This window comes from Nerophis ophidion, linkage group LG26 (assembly GCF_033978795.1).
Source record: "Nerophis ophidion isolate RoL-2023_Sa linkage group LG26, RoL_Noph_v1.0, whole genome shotgun sequence".
Lineage (NCBI taxonomy): Eukaryota > Metazoa > Chordata > Actinopteri > Syngnathiformes > Syngnathidae > Nerophis > Nerophis ophidion.
The window spans coordinates 4,457,543-4,475,915 of NC_084636.1; the positions used below are offsets into that span (position 1 = coordinate 4,457,543).

At 39.5% G+C, this 18,373-nt stretch overlaps 1 protein-coding gene across 1 annotated transcript in view; it reads right to left on the bottom strand.

Moving 5' to 3' along the window:
* Window positions 1-4,364: 4,364 nt before the first annotated feature.
* The window catches only part of tprg1 (tumor protein p63 regulated 1), an 83,580-nt gene continuing 69,571 nt past the window's right edge, over window positions 4,365-18,373 (bottom strand). Inside the window, exons 4-5 of the mRNA XM_061888680.1 lie at window positions 16,363-16,516; window positions 4,365-4,940 (exon numbers count right to left, since the gene is read on the bottom strand). Of these exons, the coding sequence (XP_061744664.1) occupies window positions 4,746-4,940; window positions 16,363-16,516 (349 nt within the window). The 3' untranslated portion in view covers window positions 4,365-4,745. The remainder of the gene's footprint in view (window positions 4,941-16,362; window positions 16,517-18,373) is intronic.

Below are 18,373 nucleotides of genomic sequence, written 5' to 3' on the forward strand. Positions count from 1 at the left end.
TTACCAAACTATCTCTCACTCCTAATCCATAAATCCCATGAAATCTTATACGTCTAGTCTCTTACGTGAATGAGATAAATCAGGGGTCACCAAGGCGGTGCCCGTGGGCACCAGGTCGCCCGTAAGGACCAGATGAGTCGCCCGCTGGCCTGTTCTAAAAATAGCTCAAATAGCAGCACTTACCAGTGAGCTGCCTCTATTTTTTAAATTGTATTTATTTACTAGCAAGCTGGTCTCGCTTTGCTGGACATTTTTAATTCTAAGAGAGACAAAACTCAAATAGAATTTGAAAATCCAAGAAAATATTTGAAAGACTTGGTCTTCACTTGTTTAAATAAATTCATTTATTTTTTTTACTTTGCTTCTTATAACTTTCAGAAAGACAATTTTAGAGAAAAAATACAACCTTAAAAATGATTTTAGGATTTTTAAACACATATACCTTTTTACCTTTTAAATTCCTTCCTCTTCTTTCCTGACAATTTAAATCAATGTTCAAGTATTTTTTTTTTATTGTAAAGAATAATAAATACATTTTAATTTAATTCTTCATTTTAGCTTCTGTTTTTTTGACGAATATTTGTGAAATATTTCTTCAAACTTATGATTAAAATTCAAAAATAATTATTCTGGCAAATCTGTCGAATCAAATTTTAAATCTTATATCAAAGACTTATGAATTTCTTTTAAAAAATTTTGTTCTGGAAAATCTAGAAGAAATTATGATTTGTCTTTGTTAAAAAATATAGCTTGGTCCAATTTGTTATATATTCTAACAAAGTGCAGATTGGATTTTAACCTATTTAAAACATGTCATCAAAATTCTAAAATTAATCTTAATCAGGAAAAATTACTAATGATGTTTCATATATTTTATTTTATTATTTTTTTTCAAAAAGATTCGAATTAGATAGTTTTTCTCTTCTTTTTTTCGGTTGAATTTTAAATTTCAAAGAGTAGAAATTGAAGATAAACTGTTACAAAATTTTATTTTCTTTTTTTTCCCTGTTTTCTCCTCTTTTCAACCGTTCAATTAAGTGTTTTTTTTTTCATCAAACCTTCCATAAAAGGAAAAAAAATGTACAACGGAATGACAGACAGAAATACCCTTTTTTTAATATATATACATATATATAGATTTATTTATTTAAAGTAAATTGAGCAAATTGGCTATTTCTGTCAATTTATTTAAGTGTGTATCAAACTGGTAGCCCTTCGCATTAATCAGTACCCCAGAAGTAGCTCTTGCTTTCAAAAAGGTTGCTGACCCCTGAGATAAATAATATTATTTGATATTTTATAGTAATGTGTTAATAATTTCACACATAAGTCACACCCCTGGCTGAACTATGAAAAAACACATAGTCAGAAAAATACGGTATATCTATTTTTGGGAACACAATTACAAAATCCATCCATCCATCCATTTTCTACCGCTTATTCCCTTTTTGGGGTCGCGGGGGGTGTTGGCGCCTATCTCAGCTACAATCGGGCGGAAGGCGGAGTACACCCTGGACAAGTCGCCACCTCATCGCAGGGCCCGAAAAGTACCAAAAATTATCAAAATAATTTCAGTACCGGTACCAAAACTATTTTTGTTTGGTGTTTATGAAAAGGGGAGCAAAAAAAGGCAAAAAAGCTAAAAAATATATATAAATGATAAATAAATTAAAAAACACGATGTAAGGTTCATCATTATGTTTAGACTTTTGGACAAAACTAAAACATTTTTTTTTCAATACATTTTTACTTTTTCCAAATCATTTGTGCTTTGTCTTTTTAACAAAAAAAAACAAAAAAACCCTCACATTAAGGTGAAGTGGAGTGGTGATTATTCATCTTACATCGTGTTTTTTAATTTATTTATTATTTATATATATTTTTTAGCTTGTTTGCCTTTTTTTGCTCCCCTTTTCATAAACACCAAGCAAAAATAGTTTTGGTACCGGTACTGAAATTATTTTGATAATTTTTGGTACTTTTCGGGCCCTGCGATGAGGTGGCGACTTGTCCAGGGTGTACTCCGCCTTCCGCCCGATTGTAGCTGAGATAGGCGCCAGCACCCCCCGCGACCCCAAAAAGGGAATAAGCGGTAGAAAATGGATGGATGGATGGATATCTATTTTTGGGAACACAATTACAAAACTTCACAATAATGTCTGATTGAATGCTAAAAAAGTTACGACAGACCGCCTTAAAATACAGAATAGAATTTTTACATTTTTCTATGTAGGATAAAACACTGAATATTGACAAAATATGAACGTCACACCCCCTTTCCATCGACATATTTTACAATCAAGTGAAACGCAACAAAAATGCAACAAACAGTGAAATATGATTGCGAAGGGTACAAAATAAACCCACCTACAATCTGATATTTGCTGAATTTCCCCCAGGAATCAATAAAGTACTTTCTATTCTATATATCAGTGGTTCTCAAATGGGGGTATGTGTACCCCTGGGGGTACTTGAAGGTATGCCAAGGGGTACGTGAGATTTTTTTTAAATATTCTAAAAGCAAGCAACAATTCAAAAATCCTTTATAAATATATTTATTGAATAATACTTCAAGAAAATATGAATGTAAGTTCATAAACTGTGAAAAGAAATTCAACAATGCAATATTCAGTGTTGACAGATATTTTTTTTGTGGACATGTTCCATAAATATTGATGTTAAAGATTTCTTTTTTTGTGAAGAAATGTTTAGAATGAAGTTGATGAATCCAGATGGATCTCTATTACAATCCCCAAAGAGAACACTTTAAGTTGATGATTACTTCTATGTGTAGAAATCTTTATTTAGAATTGAATCACTTGTTTATTTTTCAACATGTTTTTAGTTATTTTTATATCTTTTTTTCCAAATAGTTCAAGAAAGACCACTACAAATGAGCAATATTTTGCAGCTATACAATTTAATAAATCAGAAACTGATGACATAGTGCTGTATTCTACTTCTTTATCTCTTTTTTTCAACCAAAAATGCTTTGCTGTGATTAGGGGGTACTTGAATTAAAAAAAATTTCGCAGGGGGTACATCACTGAAAAAAGGTTGACCAGGGCTGGGCAATTACTTTGACTCGGGGGCCACATATGCGTTTCACTTGATTGTAAAATATGTTGATGGAAAGGGGGTGTGACATTCATATTTTGTCAATATTCAGTGTTTTATCCTACATAGAAAATGTAAAATTCCATTACGTTCTTAAGGCAGTCTGTCGTAACGTTTTTAGAATTCAACGCATTATTTGCAGATTAGGCTTCACGGTGGTAGAGGGGTTAGTGCGTCTGCCTCACAATACGAAGGTCCTGCAGTCCTGGGTTCAAATCCAGGCTCGGGATCTTTCTGTGTGGAGTTTGCATGTTCTCCCCGTGAATGCGTGGGTTCCCTCCGGGTACTCCGGCTTCCTCCCACTTCCAAAGACATGCACCTGGGGATAGGTTGATTGGCAACACTAAATTGGCCCTAGTGTGTGAATGTGAGTGTGAATGTTGTCTGTCTATCTGTGTTGGCCCTGCGATGAGGTGGCCACTTGTCCAGGGTGTACCCCGCCTTCCGCCCGATTGTAGCTGAGATAGGCACCAGCGCCCCCCGCGACCCCTAAAGGGAATAAGCGGTAGAAAATGGATGGATGGATGGATTTGCAGATTAGAATTATATATTTGCAAATAGTATTTTTTGGACCACATAGGTCAGGGGTCGGGAACCTTTCGTGAGAGCCATATAATTTATTTATTTATTTCAAACACTGAATACAACTATATGCGTGCATTTTTAAGAAATACCCACATTTTTAGAGTTGAATAAGTCTTACTCTTTTTAATAACATTGTTATTCTGAGGCTAAATGAAATACTTCTTACCATTAATGCGACTTCTTGAACAGGTGCGGTAGAAACCGGATGGATGGATGAGAATGTTTTATATTTTGAACGTTATTTTTGACACTGATTACCAGCCGAATTATTCATTACTTATCGTGTTAAGCAATGTCAGCTAAGATTTATCTGAGAGCCAGGTGCAGTCATCAAAAGATCTAGAGCCATAGGTTCCCTACTACCCTGACTGAGGTGAAGTTGCATAATTTCCCGCGGCACACCAGATAATATCTGACGGCACACGAGTATGGTGGGGCACAGTGGTCGAAAAACACTACTTTAGAAGACCCTGGCCTGAAGAGTAGGGGCATAACAAGTCAGTGATGTACCGCATGGAAAGTCAGGACTAAAATCTTAAACTGGATTTGACTGGAAGCCAATGAAGACTGGATCAAATGGGGGCGATAAGGGTCTGCCAGCTGCATTGTGTAAAGTCTGAAGTCTCTTTAGCAATGTCTTGTTGAGAAGAGTGAAGAGAGAATTGCAACACGTGAACGATCATTTAATAAACGCAAAAAAAGCAGACAGGAGCCAACCTGAAGCCACAAATAGCGCTGTCACCAATGCATGAGTTGTGTAAAAATAAACACAACAAAGTATACAAACGTGCATCTCTTAGAGGCTGCGTGGGGCGCCGAGGATCTTTGAACGGAAACACCGAGGGAGGAAGGCAAGCGTGGTGTTGTGAGAGCGAGGGATTATCATAGAAGCAGGAAGATGAGTCAAGTGTCACGCTGAAGAGAATACGGCACATTATTTAGAGGCTTGCTGGGAAAATAGCCAAGGGTTAATCGAGAGCTTGATTGGGTTGAGATCCAAGTTGGGTTAGTGAGTTCACAGCACCAAGCATGTGAAAGAGTCCCTAAAAGCCAAGGTTTCCTCGAGCAAAGCAGTAACCCAGCTTGTTGGTGTTCCCTAAGAAAGACATGAGGCCCACGTAAGCTTGGATGTGGATGGACTGCTTCAGGACCAGAACGCCGTTGGCCTTCCCGGGGACCGGCTTCTCCTTGTGGGCTTTCTGCGCCGCTCCTTTGAGCTCCTCGCGGAAGTTCTGAATCTGTGAACAAGATGGCCCCAGGGTCAGATAGGTTTACTGGGATTAGACACCATTCCCTGGATGATTCAGGACTCCTCTTCCTCCTATCCAGGAGATGGCAAAAAGCCGCCGCCTGACCAGTGCTCAGAAAATCTGCAGAGGCTCCTCCCACGCCCACCAAGGACTGTTTTCACTGCTGGACTCTGGAAAGAGGTTCCGCAGCCTCCGTAGCAGACTTCTGTACCAGTTTCTTCCCTCAGGACGTAAGACTCTTGAACGCATAATAATAATCCCCTCAATTCACCCCAAAATGGACTAACTCACTGGAATATAAAGACAATACAACATACATCCAGAGTCTTCTCTGTTGTGGGTCCCAAACTCTGAAACCATCTCCCTCTCCATGTGAGACAGGCCCCTTTTTTGGCTACTTTTAAGACCCTTCTTAAAACCCATTTTTATTCACTGGCTTTCAACCCAGCATGAGAATTTAAACAATTTTTAACTTTTTAACTGCTTTTTATCTAACAAATTGTTCTCAGGGTAATTTAGATATTTTTTTCAATGTGTACTTACTTCTGTTTTGAATGTTAGTTTTTAGTCTGTCCTGAGCCTCTTTTTCTTTATGGTGTACAGCCCTTTGTTCTTCAACTGTGCTTGTTTTTAAAGGGCTTTATACACAAAGTTGGTATGGTATGGTATCCATAAACATGGATTCTTATGCAAAATTGCAATATATTTAACTATACAGTAATCTATTTATTTACATCTGTACCTTATTGATTTTTTATCCTGCATTATCATGAGCTATCCATCTTCTTCTGCTTATCCAAGGTCGGGTTGCGGGGAAGGCAGCCTAAGCAGGGAAGCCCAGACTTCTCTCTCCCCAGCCAGTTCGTCCAGCGCTTCCCGGGGGATCCCGAAGCGTTGCCAGGTGTCCTGGGTCTTCCTCATGGCCTCTTACCGGTCGGACGTGCCCTAAACACCTCCCTAGAGAGGCGTTCGGGTGGCATCCTGACCAGATGCCCGAACCACCTCATCTGCCTCCTCTCCATGTGGAGGAGCAGTGGCTTTACTTTGACAGAGCTTCTCACCCTATCTCTAAGGGAGAGACCCAAACTCATTTGGACCGCTTGTACCCGCGATCTTGTCCTTTCGGTCATAACCTAAAGCTCATGAGCAAAGGTGAGGATGGGAATGTAGATCGACCGATAAATTGAGAGCTTTGCCTTCCGGCTCAGATCCTTCTTCACCACAACGGATCGATACAGCGTCCGCATTACTGAAGACGCCGCCTGTTGACCTCACCATCCACTCTTCCCTCACTCCTAGGTACTTGAACTCCTCCAATTGGGGCAGGGTCTCCTCCCCAACCCGGAGACGTCACCCCACCCTTTTCCAGGCGAGAACCATGGACTCGGACTTGTGGGTGCTGATTCCCATCCCGGTCGCTTCACACTCGGCTGCGAACCAATCCGGTGAGAGCTGAGGATCCCCATCAGGACTGCAAAAAGCAGAGACCTAATCCTGCAGCCACCAAACCGGATCCCCTCAACGCCCTGACTGCGCCTAGAAATTCTGTCCATAAAAGTTATAAACAGAGTCGGTACCATGAGCTAATGCAACTAAATTTAGTTCTTATCTGTACTGTAAATGTCAGAAAAAACTATGTGTAAATTATCAAAAAATACTTTGTGTTCTGGAAAAGAAGACAAAAGGCTGAAACCTTCCAAGAAGAATGCTCGTAAAATTCCACCCGGACTTCCAAGCAGACAGAGGGCAGGATATGCCCAACTTCCAGAAGAACTCTTAAGTATTTTTACAAACTCTTTTTTGATCTATTTTATGGGACCCTCTTTGAAAAATTTTATGGAACTTTCTTTGAACTGTTCGGAAACCGAAGGCAACGCTGTTCACGACCCAATTCCCTGAGGAAGCAGCTGTGGGAAGGAGGGGGGGATGAAATAAAGAAGGAGGAGTACGATCTTGGAGCAGAGCTTGGTGCAGACTGTACAGAGAGTGTACAGTGGCCATGTCTCTCCTCAGACCTGAGTCCAAATTTAATCCTGTCTCTGTTTGATTCTTTGCCTTTTGTCTTGTTTAATAGATGTCATCAGTGTTTGAACCTGACAGTAAAGTTCAAGTTTGAATGTGGTTTAGGTTCTTGTCTTGAGTCACCAAGAACCACTGCGGTGGGACTTGAAGCTCAGGTTCTTGAGTCTTCTTCCCCACGTGGCACATTCCTCCTTCACCACATACCTTTTTTCATGAACATTCTGAGTAAGGGCCTCCGGGTCTTTGGTCCTTGAGGGTCTACTTTCAGGTCTTGGTCAGACCAATGTAGTGCTTTAAAATTCCTCCACGTCCTCCTCCTTCCTGCGGCGTGAAGCGGAGCTGAAAGGCGATGAAATGTTGTGACACGGCTCAAGTGTCATCGCCGTGATTGCTTAATTCTCCTCTCCTCCTCATGCGAGGTGAAATGATGAAATTCCTGGGAACGCTTTGCAATATGCTTGACTTTCAATCGCACAAAAGACTTTCTGAAGTCTTGAAACATTTCTGTGCGCAAATTAACTTCAGCGAGGAGATTGTATTTTTAGCCAAAGATTGTGTTTTGTTAGCAGGGTTGTCTAAAAACAGATTTATACAAACCCAAGTCTAATGACTTGGGGTTTTTCTTTGGGTAATTTCTTTGCATATTTCAAGATTTAAAGCAACACTAAGTTACTTTTCAACCTTGATTAAAATAGTTTCATAAGTTTTGGGAAGATACATGGACTTACAGCTAGTTGAATGATGAGTGGTCTGTATCACTTTCACTTAGCAACTTTAATGATCCGCATGAAAAACTACAAATGTGCTGATTTGGATACGTCACTCCCGCTTTACCCATTCGTTAAAAAGATGATGCGGCCAGTAGAACAGAAGAAGAAGAAGAGGAAGAAGAGGAAGGAAGAGGAGGAGGAAAAGGAAGAAGAAGAAGAAGAAGAAGGAAGAAGGAATAGAAGAAGAAAAGGAAGAAGAAGAAGAAAAAGAGGAAGAAGTAAGAGACGGAGGAAGAAGAAAAAGAAGAAGAAGAGAAAAAGAGGTAGAAGAAGAAAGAGAAGGAGGAAGAAGAAGAAAAGGAAGAGGAAGAAGAAGGAAGAGGAGAAAGAAGACGAAGAGGAAAAAGAAGAAACAGAAGAAAAAGAAAAAGAGGAAGAAGAAGAAGAGGAAGAGAAAGAAGAAGAAGAAGAAGGAGAAGAACAAGGAGAAGGAAGAAGAAGAGGAAGAGAAAGAGAAAGAGGAAGAAGAAGAAGAAGAAGTAAGAGGAGGAGGAGGAAGATGAAGAAGGATGAGGAGGAGGAAGAAGAAGAAGAAAGAAGAGGAGGAAAAAGAAGAAGAAGAAGATGAAGAAGAAGAAGAAGAAAGAGGAGGAAGAAGAAGAAGTAGAAGAAGAAAAGGAAGAGGGGAAAGAAGAAGAGGAAAAAGAAGAAACAGAAAAAGAAGAAGAAGAACAAGGAGAAGGAAGAAGAAGAGGAAGAGAAAGAGAAAGAGGAAGAAGAAGAAGAAGAAGAAGGAAGAGGAGGAAGATGAAGAAGGATAAGGAGGAAGAAGAAGAAGAAAGAAGAGGAGGAGGAGGAAGAAGAAGAAGAAGAAGAAGAAAGAGGAGGAAGAAGAAGAAGAAGAAGGAAGAGGAGGAAGAAGAAGAAGAAGAAGAAGAGGAAGAGGAAGAAGAAGAAGAAGAAGAAGAAGAAGAAGAAGAAAAAGAAGAAGAAAAAGAAGAAGAAGAAGACCACCTACATGGAACTACTGCTATCATGGCCGAAGCTGCAAAAAAAAAACAATGAAACAAAAAGTTTTGCCAGAGGAGACAAAAAAAGAAAAAAAGGGAAGTTTCCCAGATAAAAGGACAGTCAGGATCAACATTGTCCTGGCTTTCACTCACTGGCGTGATCTCAAAGATCCATCCATCCATTTTCTACCGCTTGTCCCTTTTGGAGTCGCGGGGGCTGCTGGCGCCTATCTCAGCTGCAATTGGGCGGAAGGCGCGTACACCCTGGACAAGTCGCCACCTCATCACAGGACCAACACAGACAGGCAACATTCACACTCACATTCACACACTAGGGACCATTTAGTGTTGCCAATCAACCTATCCCCATTCAATCCCTGGCTTGGGATCTTTTTGTGTGGAGTTTGCATGTTCTCCCCGAGACTGCGTGGGTTCCCTACGGGTACTCCGGCTTCCTCCCACCTCCAAAGACATGATCTCAAAGATGAGGAGGTACATGTGGCTCTGTTCCTGCTAAACCAGTAAGTACTTTTCGATGCTTGAATCAAAATGCTAATGTTACCAAACGGAAATTTGTGTGATGGCCAGAAATATTCACAAGAAGACGATGCGAACGCCTGCGTGCCGGCAGAAAACTAAAGAAGAAAAAGAAGAAGACGAAAGCCTACATGCAACTACTGCTATCATGGCCGAAGCTGCAAAAAAAACAAAGAAACAAAAAGTTTTGCCTGAGGGGACAAAAAAAAAAAAAAAGGGAGATTTCCCGGATAAAAAGACAGTCAGGATCAACATTGTCCTGGCTTTCACTCGCTGGCGTGATCTCAAAGATGAGGAGGTCTTTTTGGTTTTGCATATAAGTCCCCTTTAACGCATACTCGCCAACCCTCCTGATTTTCCCTAGCGACTCCCCAATTTCAGTGTCCCTCCCGAAAATTTCCCGGGGCAACCACTCTTCCAAACTTCTCCCGATTTCCACCTGGAAAACAATATTGGGGGCGTGCCTTAACGTCCTCTACATCCTGTCGTCATGTCCGCTTTTCCTCCATACAAACAGCGTGCGGGCCAAGTCACATAATTTATGCGGCTTTTACACACGCACGCACGCACATGCACAAAGTGAATGCAACGCATACTTGGTCAATAGCCATACAGGTCACACTGAGGGTGGCCGTATAAACATCTTTAACACTGTTACAAATATGCGCCACACTGTGAACCCACACCAAACAAGAATGAGAACACACATTTCGGGAGAACATCCACACCGTAACACAACAGAACAAATACCCAGAAACCCTTGCAGCACTAACTCTTCCGGGACGCTACAATATACAACCCCCCCCACCTCAAACCCGCCCACATCGACCTCCTCATGCTCTTTCAGGGAGAGCATGTCCCAAATTCCAAGCTGCTGTTTTGAGGCATGTTAAAAAAAAATAATGCACTTTGTGACTTCAATCATTTTTTGCCATAACTTGAGTTGATTTATTTTGGAAAACCTTGTTGTATTGTTTAATGCATCCAGCGGGGGGGCATCACAACAAAATGAGGCATAATAATGTGTTCATTCCACCACGGTATGTATCGGTAGATATCGGAATCGGTAATTAAGAGTTGGACTCTGCATGTAATCTTGATATCAGAATATAAGCCATTAGCGGACATCTCTAGTTTTAATCTTTGATATTATCTGCTCATGCAACAAATATTAGATAGTTGTTGGTGTGAATCTTCGATCAACTCGTCAATCAATTCTGATTCTTCGGGTGAGGAGTTGGTTCATAATCGATACTCGATTCAACACGATTCGCCGTTCAAACTGATTTTTGCAATGTATTATTTGGTGTAATAATAACAACACCTTAATAAAACAGCTCACAGGTTACACAACCTCCTTTTGGTTGCTGACGTATGACACATATGTGCACTAAGTAAGCACAGAGATGGCCTAATTTTTATTATTATTTTTAAATTAATTAATCCAAAAAAATAAATGATCTATTTAAAAAAATGATCAATTTACTATCAAGATAAATAAAAAAAGGGATTCGGATGTGATAAAAAAAACATTTTTTTAGCACACCTAATTATTAAATACCGTATGATAGTTTGGAAAAATAACAATATTTAAATATCTGCTTGTCAGTCTGACTTATGATTTCAAAGCAAGTTATCCATCAATTTGTACGTACACAAATCAAACAACCAAGTGCATAGGCAAAAATGTAATGATGCGATTATACAAACCCCGTTTCCATATGAGTTGGGAAATTGTGTTAGATGTAAATATAAACAAAATACAATGATTTGCAAATCCTTTTCAACCCATATTCAGTTGAATATGCTACAAAGACAACATATTTGATGTTCAAACTCATAAACTTTATTTTTTATTTTTTGCAAATAATAATTCACTTAGAATTTCATGGCTGCAACACGTCCCAAAGTAGTTGGGAAAGGGCATGTTCACCACTGTGTTACATCACCTTTTCTTTTAACAACACTCAATAAACGTTTGGGAACTGAGGAAACTAATTGTTGAAGATTTGAAAGAGGAATTCTTTCCCATTCTTGTTTTATGTAGAGCTTCAGTCCTTCAACAGTCCGCATAGTAGTGCTTTAACTCGCACTTACAGATGTAGCGACAAACTGTATTTAGTGACAGTGGTTTTCTGAAGTGTTCCTGAGCGCATGTGGTGATATCCTTTAGAGATTGATGTCGGTTTTTGATACATTGCCGTCTGAGGGATGGAAGGTCACGGTCATTCGATGTTGGTTTCCGGCCATGCCGCTTATGTGGAGTGATTTCTCCACATTCTCTGAACATTTTGATGATGATATGGAGCGTAGATGTTGAAATCTTTAAATTTCTTGCAATTGCACTTTGAGAAAGGTTGTTCTTAAACTGTTTGACTATTTGCTCACGCAGTTGTGGACAAAGGGGTGTACCTCGCCCCATCTTTTCCTGTGAAAGACTGAGCATATTTTGGGAAGCTGTTTTTATAGCCAATCATGGCACCCACCTGTTCCCAATTAGCCTGCACACCTGTGGGAAGTTACATATAAGTGTTTGACGAGCACTCCTCAACTTTATCAGTATTTGTTACCACCTTTCCTAACTTCTTTGTCACGTGTTGCAGCCATGAAATTCTAAAGTTAATGATTATTTGCAACAACAACAAAATGTTTATGAGTTTGAACATCAAATATGTTGTCTTTGTAGCATATTCAACTGAATATGGGTTGAAAATGATTTGCAAATCATTGTATTCTGTTTATATTTACATCTAACACAATTTCCCAACTCATATGGAAACGGGGTTTGTATCTTAGGCTGCATCTTACTTTCATCAAAGACAATACAGTAAAGTCCTTGCCAAAACCCAGTCCTAGTTCCAACACCAGGTGAACTTTTAAATCCAACATAAAATGAAGTTTTATGACTCACGGCTGATTCCAGCGCCTTGCTTTATGATTGGTTTAAGTGAGATGAATCATTTGGCCCACGCAGATGCTTCTCATCGCCTTGTTATTTTCTTTTTTTTTACGACAAAACAGTTGCATGCCGCGTACACACCTCTTCTCTGACACGGTCTGACTGCAGAAGACCAGGAAGAAGATGACTGTACGGGTATGTTTTCTTTTCTCATTGCCTGGATGTGGGTTAAGTTCACGGGTGTTGTTGAGCGTTTGAAGCACTTCATGATGGAGGGCTACATGAATAAAATGTATTTGATTGATTCAGTGGGAGTTCTATAATTCATTACCACGCATTGGATTTTTCCCAAGGAAAATAGAAATATGGTTGTCAAACTAACTGTACTGTCATGTTTTAGGTACCATCTGTGACGGTTCGCTGGCATCGTGGTGATGGTTCGTTCTCTTAACAGCGTAAAGTCGGAAATAATGATTTATTTACACTAAAAAATAGACTAAGAACAGAAAACTTGCACTAGGCATAAAAAGGCAAAACAAAGAGCTAGCATGGGAGCTAGAAAACACAAAGCATAGCGCGGAAGCTAGCAAGTACAAAAACAGTAATACCAGAGTCGGGAATCAGCGTCGTCACCTGTTGCATGGAACAGAAACTAGGAAGCGAGATCGAATGAACAAAAAAGGCAGGCTTAAATAAAGGTGGTAATAACCAGGCAGGTGTGCGTCAAAAACAAGGGGCAGGTGACACTAATGCGTGACAATGGCAACAGAACAAACAGGAAGTGCCACCAGGAACTAAGGAAGTCAAATACCAACAGAATACGATACAAAGACTGAACCAAACCAGAATAAGACATGATCCGGGCAGCGGATCATGACACCATCATTATTACCTGTAAAGCAGGGGTCTCAAACTCAATTTGGCTGGGGGCCACTGGACGCAGAGTCAACTCAAAATAAAATCAAAATATAAATGAACAAAATGAGAATCAAGAAATGTGAGGCAAGGCAAATTGAATAATAAAAAAAAAAAAACATGACGGTTTGAATTGGTCCAGGTTATCGCGGACTGTTATTACTGACGGACAGGTGTCGCGGTGTGACTGCAGAAAACCCTCGTTTCCATGGCAACGTCTCTGTCGCTTTCACTCATTTGCCGCTTTTCCACTAATGCAGGGGTAGGCAACCCAGAACGTTGACAGAGCCATTTTGGACCCAAATAACACAACGCTGTCAAGCGGCATTCATATAAAACTCGCGGGCCGCGCTAACATTAAACTTTTGTATTTAGTTGGGGGCCGCAAAATAACGTCTTGCGGGCCGCAATTGGCCCGCGTGTCTGAGACCCCTGCTGTAAAGGATAAAAACAATAGCTCGTTGATTTTGATAATCCTTGACAGTGGTTCCAACTCACTCTTTTTAAAAGTTCATTCAGTGTTGGACTTTAGCATTTGTGCTGTATCTCATAGAATTGAGATACTGATTGAAATTTTAATTTCCCTTCTGGGATTAATTACGTTATTCTGATTCTGATTATTGGTTGTAGTATGCGCAGGTTAATTTCTGTCTTTATTTCAATTCTATTTTTGGACACTGAAATTGCGCAACTTAATTTTTTGCATTGGAATTTTGTGGACAGAATGGATTTTTATATCACATTATGCTGACAATTTCATTGAATAATTCTATTTATGGACACTGAACTTGTGTAACTTGAGTTTTTGAATTGGAATTTTGTAAACAAAATGGATTTTTATATCACATTATGCTGACAATTTCATCGAATAAAAATGTGCGGGCAAAATGTGTGCGTTCCAAAATTGAGTTTGTTAAAATTCTGTGCAGAAATTAGTATTGCTTAAAAACTCAAGACTCCCCTCTGGTAAATAAAGAGTAAAGCAACCGATTCGGTTTTAGAACCGAAAAATTAGGTGAATTTCAACGGGTAAATGCAATTTCTTAGGAATTGTTTTTAATGCGTTCTTACTTAAAACTCTAAAGGCTTAGTGGCCATATTGGTGGACAGCCCCTTTTAGCTCTTATTTCCAAAATGGTGTAGACTACTGAATTGGGGTCTTATGACCACTTATGTGGACACTTATACTGCCATCTGGAGGAGTCAGAAGAGTATAACATACAATGGAATTTGGAAAAAAAGTGTAAAAATAAGAATTAGCATGTCACTAAACATGAAATACACATTTGTGGACTTATGGACTAAAGTACAACATATCAAAAGATGATTCTTAGTTTTTATTCTAATTAGGGTCCAATAAGCCCAAATAGCAAAGAGAAATTAAAAAAAAGCAATAATAAATAGTAATTAAAAATCTGCATACAGCAGAGCCAATGGGAGGTTGTCTATTCCATCCATAAAATCCAATAAATAACCATTCAAAAAGCACCAATTTTCCATTTACAATTTGTGAATTGAACATTAACCACTATTAGTGATATTGTTATTATAAGTGCTAACGCAGGCAAACTATTTATACTGGCGCCATGATCACCAGCTTGTGTGCCTTTGTTGACATCAGCTGCTTCCTCGCTTCCCTGCAAGTTTATTATAGATCATAAATCATGCCTCACCTGGATAGTATAAGGCTGAGGGCGTATCCCGACAAGATGGTACAATTTGACAGCCAAATTAGACTCGGAAATGACGAGAACGACACAAAATATGGTTGTTTCACCCGCTTTTCTTTGTGAGGATTATGAGACATTCTTCTTCTAAATGGGAATATATGAACAACCTAGCAGTCAGCCTCCTATTGACAGCAGACAGTGTACAGTAAGAGATGTGCTAATATGTTTGTTGCCTTTCATAAAGTTTGCAGTGAGTAATAATCAGTGATGTTGAAAAAAGCAAACATAGTGACACGTTTTCGAAATTATCATAAAATGATCAAATACGAAAATATTAAATATTATAAATGTTGTACATGACTTATATACTTACATCATGTATATAAAACCTTAACTTCTTAAGGCCCAAGCTGTTTGTTTAAATGCTTTTTTTTTTTATTTCTCTTTGCTATTTGGGCTTATTGGACCCTAATTAGAATAAAAACAAAAAATCATCTTTTAATATAATTTACTTAGTCAATAAGTATACAAACATGTACTTCATGTTTAGTGACATGCTAATTCTTATTTTTACACTTTTTTTTTTCAAAATTCCATTGTATGTTATGCTCTTCTGACACCACCGGATGGCAGTGTAAGTGTCCACATAAGTGGCCATAAGACCCCAATTCAGTAGTGTACACCATTTTGGAAATAAGAGCTAAAAGGTGCTGTCCACGCATGTGGCCGCTAAGCCTTTAGAGCAGGGGTGTCGAACGTACGGCCCGAGGGCCGGATCAGGCCCGCGAACAAGTTTTATCCGGCCCGCGGGATGAGTTTGCAAAGTATAAAAATTTACCGGAAATTTTGGAATGAAAGAAACAGCCGTTCTGAATGTGTCGACTGGATGTCGCAATAGTGATTATTTGTGTCTTTGTAGATGATGCTACATATGTACAAAATAAACCACATCATTCTAGTACATCAGTCGAGGAAAATGAGTAAACTACATAAATAACATACTGTAATTTGATTTTGACATACTTTTTTTCATCTTGATTGAAAATTAACACCTATGAGACTGATGAACATTATTACAGAATTTATTCAGAAAATATAAATAACGGCAAATAAAGATAGAATACTATTAACTGCAACATGTAAGTGTAAAAAAAAAACAACAACACTATGATTTGTACAATTTCAGAATGTACTTGTTCTATTTTCAAACAAAGAAAATAATCTGAAGTTGTCTTTATTTTTAAGTTATCGTGCCATGATTTTACCAGTCCGGCCCACTGGTGAGTAGATGTTTCTCCATGTGGCCCCCCATCTAAAATGAGTTTGACACCCCTGCTTTAGAGGTTTTATAGGCAGAATAGAGCGACTTCCATAGGCTCCATTGTAAGCGGACTTTTGATCAATTGTATTTAATATTTAAAAAGCATTGAAACAAATTCATGTTATGTTTTCATAATGACTGTGAAAAATAGGCAAAATTCCAAAAACAGAGCAGTTCCCCTTTAAAGAGATAAATATTTGTGCACTGAATTTTTAAACATACATTTTCCTCAGTAATTTGTATTTAAATGAAATTGTCATCATAATTGAAACGCAAAAAATGACGAACATTTTCTGTAAATGGAGACAAAGTGAGTTTTGGCTTACATTGCAGATGGAAGAGAAGGCCTCGCTGAGGTGCCTCACAGGGTGGGAGGTGAAGGTGACGTAGGGCAGGTCGGTGGCGAAGGGGTTCCACCAGGAGGTGAAGGACGGCTCCCTCAGTCGGTCCCAGAAGACACGCAAGCCTTCGCCGTCACGCCTGATCACATGGAGACAAGACACACAGGGCGGTGAGGAAGTGGGCTTATTGGACCCTAATTAGAATAAAAACAAAAAATCATCTTTTAATATAATTTACTTAGTCAATAAGTATACAAACATGTACTTCATGTTTAGTGACATGCTAATTCTTATTTTTACACTTTTTTTTTCAAAATTCCATTGTATGTTATGCTCTTCTGACACCACCGGATGGCAGTGTAAGTGTCCACATAAGTGGCCATAAGACCCCAATTCAGTAGTGTACACCATTTTGGAAATAAGAGCTAAAAGGTACTGTCCACGCATGTGGCCGCTAAGCCTTTAGAGCAGGGGTGTCGAACGTACGGCCCGAGGGCCGGATCAGGCCCTCGCAGGATAACATCATTTCAATGTTAAAAACCATCACGCAGCCAGGATGTACAGAAGAAGTCACAGCAGAACCTGCTTCTAAGTCCTGGTCCATACAGTTCCTCGTATTACTGTGCTACTGCAGTTAAAGTCCACATTCAAATGTGACAACCTAACCTCATACCTAAAAGCTAGGGGTGTAACGGTACACAAAAATTTCGGTTCGGTATGTACCTCGGTTTAGAGGTCACAGTTCGGTTCATTTTCAGTACAGTTAGAAAACAACAAAATATACATTATTTGGGTTATTTATTTACCAAATTTGTAAACAATGGCATAACATACATATACACTAGAGATGCGCGGATAGGCAACTATATCATCCGCAACCGCATCACCAAAGTCATCATCCACCCGAACCAACATTTTATCAGAACCGCATCCGCCCGCCCGCTGAAATACATCAGAGGTCGGCCACCTTTACCACTCACAGAGCTATTTAAACCCGTTTCACAGAGTAAAGAAGACAATGGGAGCTGCTAACATTCTCGCGAATATCCAATGGTGTTCATCCTGACGACAAAAATAAGGGCGTGCTGTGAAGCCATTGCCTTTGACACCTTCAACAACATGTACAAACCGATTGTTAGTCCAGCAACATGTTGTGTGCAGCTTCCGCAATCACACGTACAAGATTGAAAGGCATACTGGGTGATACAGAGTACACTGATGGTTGTGATATAAACAGCTTTAACACTTACTAATATGCGCCATGCTGTGAAGCCACACCAGACAAGAATGACAAACACATTTCGGGAGAACATCCTCACAGTAACACAATATAAACGCAACACAACAAATACCCAGAATCCTTTGTATCTGTGACATTACCCTGAATACATTTTACACCCCCGCACCCCCAACCCCGCCCACCTTACCAAAGCACGGGTTGCTAGTGGGGTGTATAAAATAGTCAGGAATTGTCATGGATACAAAGGATTCTGGGTATTTGTTGTATTGCGTTTATGTTGTGTTACAGTGAGGATGTTCTCCCGAAATGTGTTTGTCAATCTTGTTTGGTGTGGCTTCACAGCGTGGCGCATATTACTAAGAGTGTTAAAATTGTTTATATCACAACCATTAGTGTACTCTGTGTCACCCAGTATGCCTTGCAGTCGTGTGGGTGTGTCTGCAGAAGTTACACACAACATGTTGCTGGACTGACAAGCAGATCGTACATGTTGTAGAAGGCGACATAGCCAATGGCTTCATAGCACGCCCTAATACTTATTAACTGGGTGACTGCCGGCAGTCATTCTAGAGAATAATAGCGTCTCCTATTGACTTCTTTGCTTTATGAAACGGGTCTTAAATGGCTCTTTGAATGGCAAAGGATACCGATCCCAGAACCATGTATATCAAATATTTCTGGATGGTTCAACCGCCACCCGCCCGAATCTAATTAAAATCTATTTTTCGTCATGTCACCCGCCCGGCCCGCGGTTTA